This window comes from Melozone crissalis, unplaced genomic scaffold (assembly GCF_028551555.1).
Source record: "Melozone crissalis strain CALT ecotype California unplaced genomic scaffold, PUWL_Pcris_2 ptg000045l_1, whole genome shotgun sequence".
Taxonomy (NCBI): Eukaryota; Metazoa; Chordata; class Aves; order Passeriformes; family Passerellidae; genus Melozone; species Melozone crissalis.
In genome coordinates, this window is record NW_026535823.1 from 30,462,638 (window position 1) to 30,478,406 (window position 15,769).

Below are 15,769 nucleotides of genomic sequence, written 5' to 3' on the forward strand. Positions count from 1 at the left end.
CAAGGGGATGGTGGGGGATAGAGATTAATTGGGTGGCTGTACGACCGCCAATGGAGTCTCACCATATGGTGGACATAATCCTGCCTTGCTGATGGTGGTTTTCTCACCAGGGTAAAACCGCACAAAAGCAGAATGGAGGGTCTTTGACCAAAGCTACCAGATCTGCCCATCACACAGGCTCATCTCCACTTGCCTTTGTAGATGAAGTCAGGCATTGCAAAACCAGCTCTTTAGTCACCCTAAATGCTATTGTTGTTATTGTTAAACTGAGATAGAAAATACTCTGGAGAGAGATGATTTCTTGTTTTTCAAAATAACTAATGAGAAAAAGAAAGGCAAGTGAAACAGGAGCCGAGAGTGACTGGAAATATCCCCTTCTAGGTGACTTTGGATCCACTCTACCAAGTAATTTTCTACAAAATGTAGTTGAAGGCTTCCTAAGTGAGCTCTGCCATTGCCATTGTAATGGCTGCTTTGGTGGGAGGGAGACTTTATTATCCAGAGCTCAGGAGCCCGGTCCTGTGCTTTTTACTCCTGTTAGTAACTGTGCCTCTCAAGGTAAATCACTTAACCTCTATGTGCCTCCTTCATCCCCGCATAAAGTGGGCATAGTTATGCTCACCTTTCCCACAGAGGTGTTGTAAAGCTTAGTTTAATGTTAATAAGCTGTTTTAATTTTCAGGATAAAAGGATGTTCTATAAATATACATTAGAAGTAATAATAGTTTTAATGTATGCCATTATTTTATAACAGTGCTTTTCTAGTTTTAGAATTTTTTTAGTGGTTTGAAATTATTACAGGATCAGTTTTTGTTAATTAAAGATTGACATTGGGGCAAAATTTGTTGAATTGTTCTATAAATCCAGGTCCGTGTGCACTGAGCATGCCCAGAGCTGAGCTCACCTGCACTTTGGGATCATCAGGACGGCCCTTTGGCTTTTAAAACAACTCTTTGATGCATGTGCTCAGAAGTTTGATGGCTTCTAAATAGAATGGTTCAAATATTTCAAAGCACTTGAGATTCGTATAGTGTGAAGCAATTTAAAATTATTGTACTGCAATTAATTTTAAATAACTGAGCACTGCATATGTCTAGAAACCCGTACAGATCCAAATGGAAGCTCTCTAAAAATTGAAATGATTCAATAAATTTAAATCACTCTGAAGAAATGGATGTAAGTACTGTAAATCATTTTGTGAGGGGGATAAGCAAATTTTTTGCAAGTGAATCTGAGGGTAGAGACTCTAATTAGATTTTTTATTTTGGGGTTTATGATGATGAAATGTAGGTTAATATATATTTCCTAGGGATATGAGGGCAGCTCTTGTTGATCCATATGGTTTCTTGTAGCTCTTACATAGGCTGCTTTTTTTTTATTTCCCAAGATTACAGAAACTTAGCAATCCAACTTTGCACATATTTTTTTTCCATTACAAATATCTTTCCCTCCAAATCTGTATAAAAAGACATGAGAAAAATATTGGTCCACAGCTAGAAATGCCAAGTGTATTTTTAAATGCAGCTAAAAAAAAATCCTGCAGAATTAAAACCCTGTGCAGCATGGAAGCTCACATTTTGTGGAGTTGGGCTGCTCAATCAATATGAATTTTTATATGCCTCCATCACTGATTCAGGTACAACCTGTATCTGCAGGTAGCAAAGTGGATTATTGCCATATAGCTGTTCGTTAGCTGAGAGCATGTTCTCTCTCCTTCCCTTACAGATGTATTAGAAAGATGCTATCTCGTTGTAGGGAGGCTGCTAAAAATATTGATGCGAGACCTATTGGAAAGTAATGCCATTTCCATTGGCTCCAGCTCAGCTCCAGGAAAATCCGCGTGCGGCTCCCTCCTCCTGCTGCTGCTGCCGTCGCGCCACGCGGGCTCCCTGTGCCGTGATCCCAGCTCCATCCCAGCTCTGGGGGTGCCGCTCTTCCCCAGTGCCAGGGGCCAGAAAGGAGACCTTGGTGCTACTCTCCTGACCCTTCCATTTTACTGTGTCCCCAACAGCACAGGGAAAATGGGACAGCGTGGTCCCTCCTGGTGGAAGCGCCCGGCTCTGCTCTTGGAGCGCTTCATCCTCAAACGTGGCCACCTCTTGGCAAAGGGTTCCTGAGGGTCTGGCCGCTGGTGTTGGGGTGCCCCAGGTCCCCAGGGTGGGACAGAGCCCTTGGAGGCCGAGGGAGCCCCTCTGCCAGGCTACTCCTGGTCATTGTGCTCTGGGGAGGGAAATTATTTCGGGATTTGCTCCATGGCTGGTGGGCTCTTCCTGGCTGGAGGAGCCACGGAAAGCGAGAGGGGCCCCTCAGCAGGGTCTTCCTTAAGGCCTTACCTTACTTTTAGACAGTTGTCATTATCTTTGTCTAAAGGTCATGGCTAAATTGAATAAAAGGAAAGCTGTGTGTTCCTGTCGATGCACAATGGCAGTATTGACTTTCGTAATCCAGTTTGCTGAGGGGTGAGAGAATTAAATTAGATATCTAAGCACAGAAATTGAGAGCCTTTGAAAACAAAGATAAGGAGACAGCCTGTATTTTCCTTTTCCTGGGAGCTCTGGGCTCAAGATTTTGCAGGTGTGTCATCTGATCCATGGCTTGCATCGATCAAAACTGTGCCAATGCATATTTAATTAGCAAGGGGACCCTGGATGCATTATGGCCATCATCCCTATATTGAATGGACTGTCAGACTTTCTGAATGCCTCCCCACCCCCCCGCTTCGTTGTTTGGGGAGCTTCTGCATTTTGTCTGAGCAGCTAAAAGTTTCTTTGTTTTTAGCTGGTGATGCATACAGCACCACTGAGGAGAATACAAACAAGTAAAGTCCTAAAGTGTTTATTTTGTCTAGGAAAAAGGGCTGAACCAATTTGAATCCTTTGGGTAACGGATTTTTGTATCTCTTGGAATTAAAAAAACACAGTCGCACGATGTTTACTTTAAGAATATTTTATTATAACAAATAAAATCTGTGCTGTGGGATTTCTTAAGGAAGCCTTTGATGACAATTTGAATTAAGTCAAAATTAACGTTTGCTACTGCAAAGGAATAAATAGAAAATGTTCCAGAAATGAATCAGTAAGCAGGAATCAAAGGCTGTAAACTGTTTTAAAAACAAACATTTACAAGTGAATCAAATACTTGTTTGTAATATCAAGGAACAAATATGGGAATTCACAGATTCCCCACATTCTAGGCTATCACACGATAGCAGTAAATCATTTATGGGCTTGTGAGAACAAAGAAAGTTGATTTAAAATGAAACTATTTTGATACAGCTTTAGGGTCTCGGTGAAGTTTCGCCTTCTTATTCCCAGCGAGGAGGGAAGTGAGGGGGAATTTCTGCAGCCAAAAAAAAAAGTTAGGGAGGGAGTTGTGGAGATCTTTGTTTGCGTCCACCTTGGTACAAAGCCGGCCCAGCAGACAGAGTGTTGCCTGATAAACAGATGTAATACACAAAGTCTGCTTACAATACCGAGCAACAGACTGTGGGCACATGTTTTGGGCTCATTCAAACTCATCAGCATAGTCTAGCTGGCTGTTTTGTTGCTAGTCTGCTTACGGGGTAGCTTAGGAGCGTCTTACTGGTGAAGTAACAAGGAGGGGTTTTTTTTGCCACAAAAGTTTTGTGGCAGGGGCTGATGGGAAAATCATTTGCATACATCTTGTTACAAAGGCTGACTACTTCCTGGCTTAGACAAAGTGTTGCCTGATAAACAGACTTAACACACAAATGTCTGTCTGGAATAAACAACAGCAAGCTTTGATTTACATTTCCATTATCAAAGATAATCTCTTTCCCAGTGTACAGGAATTAAGAGTCCTCGCCTTATAAAAAAGAAAAACCAGGCTGGCACCACAGGGATTTTACCAGTGCAGAACCTCGTTGGGGAGCCGTGGGATGGAGTGTACAGTGCAGGGGTATGGAATAAAACTGGGAATCTGGTGCTGGCGTGTACATGTGTGATGGTGAGGTAGATGATAATGGAGCACTTTGAACTCCCTATAAAAGTTGACTTGAAAGCAATGGCTGGAGTAAAATGGAGAGCCAGGCCTTCCTTTAAAGAAATCCTAGTAGCCACCAAAATCGCCATAAATAATAATTGTAGCATATATGGAGTGACCCCTATGTGTTTATATTATAATGTATAATGAAGGGAAAGTGAGTGTAAAAAAGCCCCACTCCTGGTGCTGGTTTCTGTTTGTAAATCCCTTAAGCTCACCACATAAGACTGTATATAAAAGAGCATGATTTCAATTTTTTTTTTTTAATGTATATAAATCTTTGGTGGAATCCATGCCCCAAAATTATAGATGAAAAATTTATTGCATGAACACAACCCAGCCATATAAATTTTTTATTACAAATAGGGCTCTGAAACTTGAATAAAATATGTCAGTTTATTATACAGTATTCCCCCCACCCCCAAAACATGATATGAATGGAAAATTTAGCTTGTGCACTTCTGTGGTGCTCCTGTGAGGTGCTGGGCTGGTGGAGGAGGAGAGGAACCTTCTGTATTTCACTGCAGAGCAGGCTCAGCATGGGCAGTGGCGGTGCTGCCCTGCTCATCTGGCATCACCGGTCATTTTTTTCCTGCACTGCGTGGGGATCACCTTTACTGTTTCCAGGATAGATGTGTCTGCACCTGTGGTAGCTCACGGGCTGCTCAGAGGCTCACGTTCTGCTGGGGAGCGCTCTATAGAGGCAAAAAATTATCTTGGCACCCACTCACTGGGTCTGCGCAAACCAGCAGACAATGAGGAGGGTCACTGCCACCCCAGTGAATTCCAGGCTGGATTCAGCCTGCCCTGGAAAACACGGTGCGTTTTTGGGAGTGCTCCACAAAGCGTCCCGTCTCTCCCCAGTCAGGTGGCCATGGAGTGGTTTAGCAATTGCAAGTGCCATGGCACCCCAAAGAGGCTTTTTTGGTGGAGAAGTGCAACAACACTTCACCGTCTGTGTCACGGTCTGCAAAAAAGAACAACATTGTCAGTCTGTTGACATTGGTGCTGTCCACGGGCCAGACTTTCCTGGGAAGGTTTTATTCTTTCCAAACAATGGAGCGCTCCCTTCCAGTGCCGCCAGCCCTGCTTCCCTGCAGCCGCCGTGCAGCCCAGCTGGAGCTGTGCTCCTGCCGCAGCTGAAAGGGAAAACTGCAGCCTGAGAAGTCCAGAGCTTCCGTCCCAGAGCTGGAGGTCCCTGCCTGCCTAGGGTTTGGGATCAGGCAGATCTGGGGCTGGGTCCTGCTGAGGTAGCATATGCTTAAGGAACAGATCCAAAAGGGAACAGAGAATAGAGATGTGAGAGGAAATGCTACTTTGAAAAAGTAGCCTGTTTTGTTGTTTGAGTATTTTTTTTTCCTTTATCCCTTAATCATAATTGATTCGTGGAAGTGGAGAGTAAAATAGCTTCAACATGTTTTTTTGATCCTGTTTGCCATGGTTGTGGTTGATACCAGATCCCCTTGAGCTTCTCTTGACCAGTAACCTTGAGCCCAGTGCACAGACTCACTCAAACCCCAGCTAGCTCAGGGTTAAAAATTCCAGCCACTAACTTTTCTCTAACTAAAAAAGCCCCCAAATAAAACCCATTGTGCTATTCAAGGTTAAGCTTCCTTAAACATAAAACTAGATTCCTTGGTGATTTTTTTTTTTTTTAATCAGCAATCTTAATAGTGGTTCCTCACTATAATATTTCCAACTCCATCTGAAATCATTTAAATCCTCCCCTTAATAACATGCACTTTATTGTAATATACAGATTCTTTGGCTTCCTACCAGCCTTAGCTTAAGGCACCAATGAAACTCGTTGCCGCAGGGGGCCGTGGATTCAAGAGGGGCTCGCATCTACTGTATATTTTGTTTTGTATGTTTTCCAATGGCTCTAATTATTGCAGGTGGTAGAATTTAACTGGCAGTGTTGTTGCTAAAGAAAATAGGCATAAAGTGTATACTGTTTTGCAGAGTGGCTATCAAATATATAGAAAAGAGAAAATCAAATGAATTGTTAAACTGCTCTATAGTAAGTGATTTTATTGATTTAATGCAAATGCTTATGAAAACGATCTTCCATTTATATCAATTATGTATGGGCAAAAATTAATTTATTCCTCCGGTCACCTGTTTGGCTAACTGACTCAGCAGGACAGACATTCCCCCTCCTGTCGTAGCCGAGCCCGCAAAACACTAAACGTTCAGAAAACTGGAATTTGAAAGTTTCCATGTGCAAAACAACAAAAAAGCCCCGACAGGAGTTAGTGCCAACTGCTGAAAAAGCAGAGAGCGAGTGGTGGAGGCTGAGCAAGACTCCCTCGTCCTAGGCAAGACTGTAAAACACAACGGCTCTGATTTTGCCAATCCCTTAACCATGTGGCGGCACATTTATATGTGCCGGATCATCTGCGGCATCTGAATAAAATCAGGGAAGCAAAATTCTGCATATAAACATTTTGGCTAAGTGCCTCAACTCAGTCTTCTTATCTGGGGTTTCCACAAGATGCCACCTTGCATAACAATGCTGAGCACACGCTTGCCCAGTCCATGTTTTCGGTAGCCTCCCGTGATCCCCACCGCAGGATTGAGTGGCTTTAATTCTACCTCGTCCTGTGTTTTACTGCCCTGCGCCTCTCCACGAAGAATAGTGCTTAAAGCTGTGTTGTCTTTCCCTGGGAAATTAATATTTAATTTCAGCAGAAGGGGGTAGGTTGCGGGGAAGCAGAATTAGGAAAAACGCCATCGTGGCGATAAAGGGAGAAAGTTAAAGCTTCGGTGCGCAAACAAACGTCCTACGGCCGGTGGAGCCTCTCTTGTGCCACCAGCCTTGGTGTTGGAAAAACAGCACTCGAGGCAGACAAAAGTACTTTGTTTGTTCCTCCCAAGGCAGCCAGGAGCAGCTCGGGCTGTGCGTGCTGCCCACCGGCTGCAGGGCTGTGCTGGAGCCAAGGTGCCAGCGCCGAGCCCGGCTCCCGCGGCCGCCACCGCCGCCCTCTCGCCGTTCCAAATTTTGGGAAAGGGAAACGCGCTCCCAGTCCCACATTTCAGCAGGAGCTTCTCCAAATCTATAAATTTTTGTGGAATTCCGAGCCTACTTGAAACATAAAGCCCAAACTCCGATTGAGCCATGGCTGGCTGGAGGGAAAGTAAAACCTAGAAAATAAGCAAAAGGCTGGTGCCCGCCCTGTAAAATGAAATCCATTGAATGTTGACTTTGAACGTTAACTAAATATTTTACATTCCTGATATTTTACCTTTGTTTCTACCTTTGCGGTATCGGAAACGCGAAACTTCTTGCCAAAATCCAGAATACAGCAGCGCTGTGCGTGTTACCCCCATAGTGTATCTGCTGGCACTGATTTCAGCTTCAGGGAGAGATTATTCAATAGATCAATATTTAAAACAAAATTGCAGAAGTGAGGATTTTTTTTCTCCCCTTTAGCTTCATTGGCAAAATTATTAAAAATAATAAATTCAAAAGAGAGGAAATAGATTCTGTGACATACTGGGTGTATATCACTTTTTAGGGAAATTTAATTGATTTCTAATAGAAGTATCATGACTGAAGCTTTCTTTGCTATATATTCTGAGTGGTTATATTCTGAAATTCATCAAGTTTTGTTTTGTGAGTGCTTTTTTTTTACTTGTAGTTTTTAATTTATACAAGATTGTCCTCTAAGCTTCTGAATGATACCTAAAGCAGACAGTCAGCAGGTAAAAATATAATTTGAATATTTAAAATAGGCATTTTCTTTATAGTGCTCTGCAGTAATTAAAATCTTCATTTGCTTAAAAGCAAGGAACCTTTTTAAAGCAATAAATTAGCATTGCTTGACCCAAGGTCACTAGTAGTACTGCTTCTTCCAGCACTATTAATACCTCAAAGAAAAAGAAGGGGTGGTGTTATGACTCTGTTGCAATAGAAGTAAGATTTTCAATTTAATCACAGTAAAGTGTCGTGACCTTTTGATCTTGCATTGACTTCTCACTGAAATGTGGTCAAATTTCAGACAGCTAGTTCCAAACTCTGCAAAGTCAAGGTGAAGTCAGAAAATGGGTTTGCCACGATGAGGGGTGGTGTTGAGGCATTAGCAAGCGGTTTCGTCGCCTAAGTTTTGTTTCACAGCAAAAACTTTTTCTAAAGGATCAATAAATTACAGAACAATTTCTGGGGAAAGGAAAAAAAAATGTATTAATTGCAAAAAACCAGTTATTTGAGGGATTTCTTAAAAAATATTTTTTCCACAGGTAAAGGGACTTTTTTTTCCCAGTCCATAGTGACAGAAATAATTAAGAAGGAAAATACTGTTTGACTAAAGCTTCCACTAAGAATAATTTTTGGACCAAAGAGCGATCATCTTCACATAAAGTAGAGTTAATAACGTGTAAAAAATGCAAAACGCTCATATTTACACACACCCTTTTATAGATCATTTTATTATTTTAGGCAAATAAATTTTGCTCGTTGGAGAGTGTTAGCTGGGAGGTTGTGGGATTATTTACACAAGTTCTAAAGCAGGTCACCCAGTATCTGGACTCACTTATCCCACTGCAAATCACCACCAGCACCGAGCATTTTAGGGATCTTGTGGTGCTGTAACCACTGCGAAAGCACGCCAAAAAAAATCAGCTCTTCCCTCAGTTTTGCAGATTTTGTTCCAGAAATGTGTAGCCAACAATCTCCACGACTGTGTAGGGTTGCTAAGTTACCTTTCTATGCCTGCTTGGAGATATGTTTTGAGACTTTACTATGTGTTGGAGTAAGGCTCTGGTTTGTATACAACATAGAGGCTGCATTATAAAAAAACATGTAGGAGAGTCATTTAAATATGCCTTCTTTAAAAAGAAGGATTCTCAAAGCTTAATTTATGCCAACACACACACACCCCAAGCACTCTGTGTAGTGCCACAAACAAGATTCCCTTTTTAAATTTTTTTCTTTTTATTTTTTTCCTTTTTTCTGGCTAGCAAACGTATTACCTAGGCACGGGACTTTTGCCATTATCATGTCCTAGTGCAACACTCCTGTCCTCAGTTTGTACTCTCAGCCTTTTGAGGAAGTCTGGCGCCTCTGATCTATTTTCCACAGCAGACCCTGTAATTTTTGGCTGTATTTTATGTTTTTCAGATTCAAGTCAATCTGAAAGTCCCAGCCAGCCAAGTGAAGCTGATATTAAGGACCAGCCAGAAAATGGTAAGTTCTTACCTGCTGCTCCTGCTTTGGGATATTAAAACAGCCCATATTTATAAAGATTTTTTTTTTCCCCCATGTCTAAGATAAAAAGATGATTCAGAATAATTGACATGGGTTGGCTACAAATAGGTTGTGCACTCTCCTCATAGTTAAAATGCTACTGCTTCACTAATCTAAGGTAGCATTTCTTTGTCCAGTCCTGGAGAGAGACCTTTTTTTTTCCCCCCTTTAAAATTAATTTTAATTAGGGAGATGCCATTAAAGAGCCTGCTGTATGCAACCCTTATCCTTATTCCTCCATAGCAAAGGCTTTCAGTGCCTGGGCCTTGAGTCAAGATATTCAGGGGTGTAGATACCACAGGAAAACAGATCAGGGAGGTTCAGCTACAGCTCCTTGGTGCTTCTCTCCATGTTCTCCAGTGGCAGTGGCTGCAGTGGAAGCATTAGAAGAACTGGCACTTTTGGGAAAACTCATATTCTCTGCATTCAAAGTGGAAGCGATGGCTTCTGCTGGACCAATGGCTTGCTTTGTAAAGCAGCCTGGAAAAAAAAAAATCATTCAGTAATAGTGGATTTCTGTGGATTTCTGTATGTGAAAGGATGACTGTGTGTGTAATGGAACAGCTTCTCTTCCTCTTTGTGTTTAGCTAAGGTAGACCTCAACAATTTTTGTTGGCCCATCGGCAACTGAGTTTTGTTTTGTTACTTATATTTAGGACTTAGAATGAAGGATGATTATTAGTAGTAGTTTTTCTTGACTTCTTTTATCTATAACCAGAACTATTTTTTTTTTTTTGTAAGACCTAAATGTAGATTGTGTTATCCACTGTACTCGGGGTCTACTCTACAGGAAAGAGAATTGGTGAGAAGGGTTTATGCCCCTGAATCACCATTTCTGGGGTGTGTAAATCCATGTAGAAATACTGCATCTGTAGTAATACAGGTGTGAATTCCCTTTCTCAGAGCAATAACTGCTTTGCCATAAACCCCTACAAGGGCCAGTGAGGCTGAGGGGCTTCCTCTGGACTGCTTTGGGGTTAGGGTTTAATATTAAGGGAAGAAGAAGAGGTTTAGGTACATAAAAACCTATGAACTAGCAGCATGAATCCTAGGACATGGAACACAGGACTCATGGGGCTGCTGAGATTTTGGCTATTTGGGCTCCTGTGTTTTCCTCCCATTAGATATGAAAGGTTTCATATTTTGATAGATTTTGTGCTGTTCATCTCTAAACATACCATCTTAAAACATGGCTGTTGCTTCTGAAAGACAGCGCCTAATTTCTCTTATCAATCCTGTTCACAGAAATTCTAATTTGTAGCCAAAGGATTGCAAGGTTAAGAGAAGAACTGACTAAACTGTGATTTTTGTTCTGCCAATTCTGCTATTTTTTTTATGGGGAATATGTTGCCTGTGTTTATTAAATCATATTTTAATTTAGAATGTATTAGGCACCAAGCATGTTATTATTTCATGTTTAGATAATATTCTTTCTCAGCTATTAAAGCACAGTTCATCTTACCCTGCAGTTTCTTAGTCTTTAACAAAGCTTGCTACTCAAGAACTGCCCCGAAAAGCAGCAATGTCAGTGTTTAATAATGTAGAATCTGTAAAAGCCTAGTGAAATGAAATATCTCTGATTTGGAGCCTGAGTCCTCTTTGTAAAACAATCTTTTAGCGAATTCTTGGAACTTTGCTGCTGACCTGCAAAAGGTACTTTTCTAATTTTTTTTTTAATAAACAGGAAAAGGATTTTTCTCTTTTTTTTTTTTTTTTTTTTCTCAGTTTTACTAAAGGGTATTTTTTCCCCACAGCAGCAGCAGCCTCCTCAGTGGCTGTGCACCTTGTGCAGTGCGTGTGTGGGAGATTTTCTGAGCCAGAGCTGGCCCTGAAGGGCTCCTTCCCCCCGGGCAGGCTGAGCTCATTCCCAGCACACACAGCCCCCAGCCCCGGGGTACCCAGCGTAGATCAACACAAATCTGCAGCTCTTATCTCCTGGACGTGAGGATGAAAGCAAAACTGCAGCCTTTAGAAAATGAAAAACTGCACGCACAGGAACGGACACAATAAATCATATTAACTGCGTTGTTCTACACTTGCTGTAGACCCACTTCCACAGGGCCTGATCCAAATCCCTCAGGAGTCAATGGGAGGCTCGTAATTGATTTTACTGAGAGTGGGAATGAGCCCACACAGAGAGGAAAAATTTTTTTTAATTATTTTTTTCTTTTTCTTTTTCTTTTTTTTTTTGAGTCGAAGAAAAAATAGAATCGTGAATAATCTCATTCCCACTGATGCCAACAGTGGAGTGACCAGATTGAGGGCAGATTTGGAAGCATTTTTGCATGTGTTTCTGGAAGGCACAAAGAAGTGTATCGATTCAGGGCTGCCTTTTCCATGCATGCATTCCTTCATTTAAAAAAAATAAATCTTTAAAGGCCTTGTGAGGGTTATACAGCCTCTCTACTTGCCTGTTAATATCCTTTCTGTTCCACTCCATAAATTCTAGAGCTATTTATTATACACATATATTTTGCATACCTTGAGTAATGTAGGTTCAGAAGGGTCAGCTATACGGCCCTGAAAAAGAAGGCCTCCTACTACAGATTTTAATTTATCATCCTAAATTGTATGTGTTGTTTTGCAAAGCCTGTGTGCCTAACCTTCATTGAAGTGAAGTTCATGGGAAAAAAAAAAAGCTTTTTTTTTCTTTTAGAACCGCTCCTGGTGTTTTTCTAGTGGGTTTTGCTGGTTCATTTTCTGGAGCAGGATCATCACCGACAGGGAAGGTGGTGACACCTTCTGCCCTTAGTGGTGGCTCCAACAGCAACTCTGCTCTTTCCCTCAGCCTTCATTAGGCCAGAATAGTTTCCAGGCAGCCATCCAGTCACCACTGCAAATATTTAACAGAAATATTAAGCATTTAATTGTTTCTAAGGGCAGAGATGCAGCATGGTGGCCATGAAAAGGAAAAGTGCAGGTGAGACAGGGCTTGTTGGTGCATGGACAGTCCAAGGTCCAGATGTTTTGTGCTGGAGCTGGGGGTAAAACCAACACAGGGTGTGCTGCTCGGTCACCATGGGAAACAGCTTTTTGGGGAGAGGCAGATAATCCAGAATTCCTCTGTTTGTTGTATGGGTGAGGAAATTTACAGAAGGAATAAAGAAAGAGGCCAGCGACTTCATCTGAAGGGCAAGAACATTTTTTGATGCCCTGATATTTAGCTCAAACGAGGGGTTTTTTTGACCAGCTGGGTGGAACAACCATGTGGAAAATTCCCCACTTTTGTAGTTGCCTAATGGTATGTAAAAGCTTCATTTCAGTTGGTACCACAAAGTGATTTTGCAATTCACCCAATAAAAAAAAAAAAAAGGGCGGAGGGGGCGTTATTGATTTTAAAAGCTTGTTAAATGCACTGGTTTGGTGTTGTGTTTTATAAACAAACTAGTTGTCAGTGAAGGGAGGATGACAAAATGGGTAGTCTGATGTAGTGAAGTGACTGCATGCCTGGGGATCAGGAACAACTGAATTCCCAGCTCAGCAGTGCTGTGGGCACTCTCTCGGGCTTTTATTCTCACTTTCAGTGGTGGAAGCAGCTATCAGATAGATTTTCTTTTTGTAAGTAGGATTATTTTAAACTTTTGTAGGGAAACCTTTTGGTCTTTTTGTCTGCAAAGCGGGGATATTTGCCATTTTGGCTTTCAGAGAATATTAAGAGTCAGATTCTGCTCTGCTCCATGAGGAGCTGCGCTCTGGAGAGAGGCAGGGAGGATGTAGCAGAGCAGTTAATGACTGTGGTGCTGCTGTCAGTGAAGGGATGTCAGGCAGGGTTTGTGTTTGATGTGGTGGCACTGGTGAGTGAGTAAGTGCGGCGTAAAGGTGCACACGAGGTGTGCAGTGCAGAGCAGGAGAATGCTGTGTCATTTCTGACAGCTGCTCTCCAGCAGGGGACTCTGATTTGGTGCCTCAGAGCTGGTGGCACAGCACTTTGATTGTAGATGAGCGAGCTCTTTTTAAAGAAGTTGGTGAATTCTCCCATTTCAAGTGAGCAGGGCAGCTTTCATTATTACAGCTGATTGCAAATGTGTGCCAAATCCATTGCTCAAACAATTTCTGAAGAGGGAGAGGCGTTTCTCTAGAAAATAAAAATGTGTAATGCCCAAACCAAATGCTTTTTGGCTTTAATGCAGTCTTCACTGCTTTGAGCTGCAAGTACCTGAACAGCACTGCAGGAAATGAAAGGCACATTGTTCATTGAAACATTTAAAAAAAAAAAAAGAAAGAAAAAAGAAAAACAGTGATGCACCGTAACTGGCAGAACTCGTTTTTCAGCCCTGCAGTAATTACACTGGACTTGTAAATATCATCTGTGAATTCTTTGCTTAAGTAGGGTTGGACTTGAGTATTAAATCTTAGAAAAATGTTTAAGTATATGCTTACTTTTCCATGCCTAAAACCAGAAAGGGAGAATTTCTGGTCCTTGAGCTGTGGGGGGAAGAGAAGGCCACAGTGGGAACAAATGCAAAGAGAAGTTTCCTCTTCTCCAGGCAAAGGTGGTCACGGAAGGCATGATTTAGCTTTGGCTGAAAGGGAGGAGGATATTATGTGTGGGAAACCCCTCTGCCTAAACTAACAGGCTGCAGAGCCCAGTGCCCCTGTAAATGCTTTCCTTCTGGTCTCAAATGTGGCATTCCAAGCTGTGGGATAGCTCGGGCCAGGGGAAGCATCTTGGACTCAGAGCTCACCCTTCAAACCCTCATCCCAAGCGCAGAGCTGGTGACTGCTCTTGGTGGCTGTCCCCATCACTCATCCCAGGTTAAATGGCAGCTGAGGGACATCCAGTTCATTCCACAGCCAGATTTAAAACAGAGCTCGATGCCAACTCTCCAAGGAGGTGCTGGGTTTGTCTGGAGGCTCCCCTGTCCTTGGATAAGCCCCTCAGCTCCCACCTGAGGAGTGCAAGGACACGAGCAGCCCCCTGAACACACCGTGCTGGAACTGGTGCTGTTAGAAAACACACAGTCTCAGATGACTAACATTCCTGAAACACCTCATTTTCAGGAGATAACTGAGCCCTGCAGAGAAAGTTTTCTATCAGTTACAGCCGCAAAGGCAGGAATACAGTAACGGCAGTTTTTATTAATGTTCTTGTTCATGGGATTATTTGCATCAGAATCTTATAAATGCAAGAAGACTCTCCTCTCTTGTTTACAGAGCCATGCTGAGGAGTTATCACAGCCTGAGGGACTAATCTAAAATTAACTTTCTTCAGAAAAAGCTTTAAAAAAAAGCCCTTAGCATTTCCAATAAGGAATCTCATCGCTGGCGCTGAAGTCAGAGCTCCTGGTGATGTCAGCTTGTTTGCACCTTTGGAACTTGCCAGGACCAAATTCTGAACAGATTTGCACCCTTACGGATTGCGTTGTGTGCTGACTGGGAACAGCAGTGGGGAAATTTGTCCAGGCTTGGAAGCTGTGGCCGAGTCTGGGAGTGCTGGTGGGGTCTGGTCTCTTCTGGCTGCCCTGGGACTGGGCAGGACAGGCTGTTGAGTCTGACAGGACCCATCAGCCAAGAAGGGTCTGCTGAGGTCCAACCTGTGTTTCATCACCCCCTGAGAGTGCCTGCAGGCAGCTCTGAGAGCCAGCTTTTCCCAAGGAAACAAAAGCAGATATGTCTGGTTATAAATTTAGCTTATGTGCGATGTAGTCTTGCATTTCCTTCATCTTATTTCATTGCATTACATTCCCAAAAAGAGCTAGAAATACAGCATTTCAATCATAATAACCTAGAATTGAAGCTTTGCAGCGTCCAGGTGTATTTCCCATCCAGACTCATGACTGTCATGAAGAATCATCTGAATTATTAGGAAAGAAAACACCATTTTCCCCTATAATACCATATTCTCTTCTGAGTCCAGACTGTGAGGCAGAGTTACACCATTTCCAGGATTTAGTGGGTGCTGTGGTAGGCTCAGGATTTAGCCTGCTTATCAGTGGCTGTCACTCTCTTGGGGAATCCAGTGATCCAAATGGCTCTGTCTGTCAGTCAGGCCAGCAATGGGGACGTCAGTGGGGTCAGCAGTGCAGCCTCTGCTGGGCACGGCTGGAGACCCCTCTCACCAGTGACCCGCAGTGCTCGAGCCTTGGGCATTGACAGAGGGCTTCCGTCTCCACTGCTGCTCACCATTAACCTCCACGAGCAAAGCATTCCCACAAAAAACTCATGCAAGGCGAGGATGACAGGAAATATTCAAAGCATGAAATGAATGCTTATAGCATGACAAAGCAGTGCTTGAAAGACATGAAGCGTTCATTGCGCTTGGAGTGGCTGAGCACTGCAAAGGAGAGGAGAAATAAGTGTGGCTGTGTGGCTCCAGTATATGTTTTTATTTCCCATTGTGTGTGTACAGAAAAAAGGCAATGAACCCTTCCAGTGGATAAGGTGCATAAATACAGCTGTGATTATTCTAAGTCTTTTCAAAAATGCGTTTTTATTCTATTGTTCCATCCCATGAATCTTTATCCATGAGATGACAGCAAGGGCCATCTAGAGGGCAGCTTGGAAATGGGATGGCCAGGAGCA

General features: G+C 42.6%; 1 protein-coding gene across 17 annotated transcripts in view; it reads left to right on the forward strand.

The window, feature by feature from the left end:
• The window catches only part of NFIA (nuclear factor I A), a 348,828-nt gene that overhangs the window by 226,379 nt on the left and 106,680 nt on the right, over positions 1 to 15,769 (forward strand). For 15 of the 17 annotated variants that reach the window (XM_054286269.1, XM_054286273.1, XM_054286270.1 and 12 more), the window contains exon 3: positions 9,122 to 9,187. The exons of the other annotated variants lie outside the window; for them this stretch is intronic. In XM_054286269.1, coding sequence (XP_054142244.1) covers positions 9,122 to 9,187 — 66 coding nt within the window. The remainder of the gene's footprint in view (positions 1 to 9,121; positions 9,188 to 15,769) is intronic. 17 annotated transcript variants of the gene reach the window in all.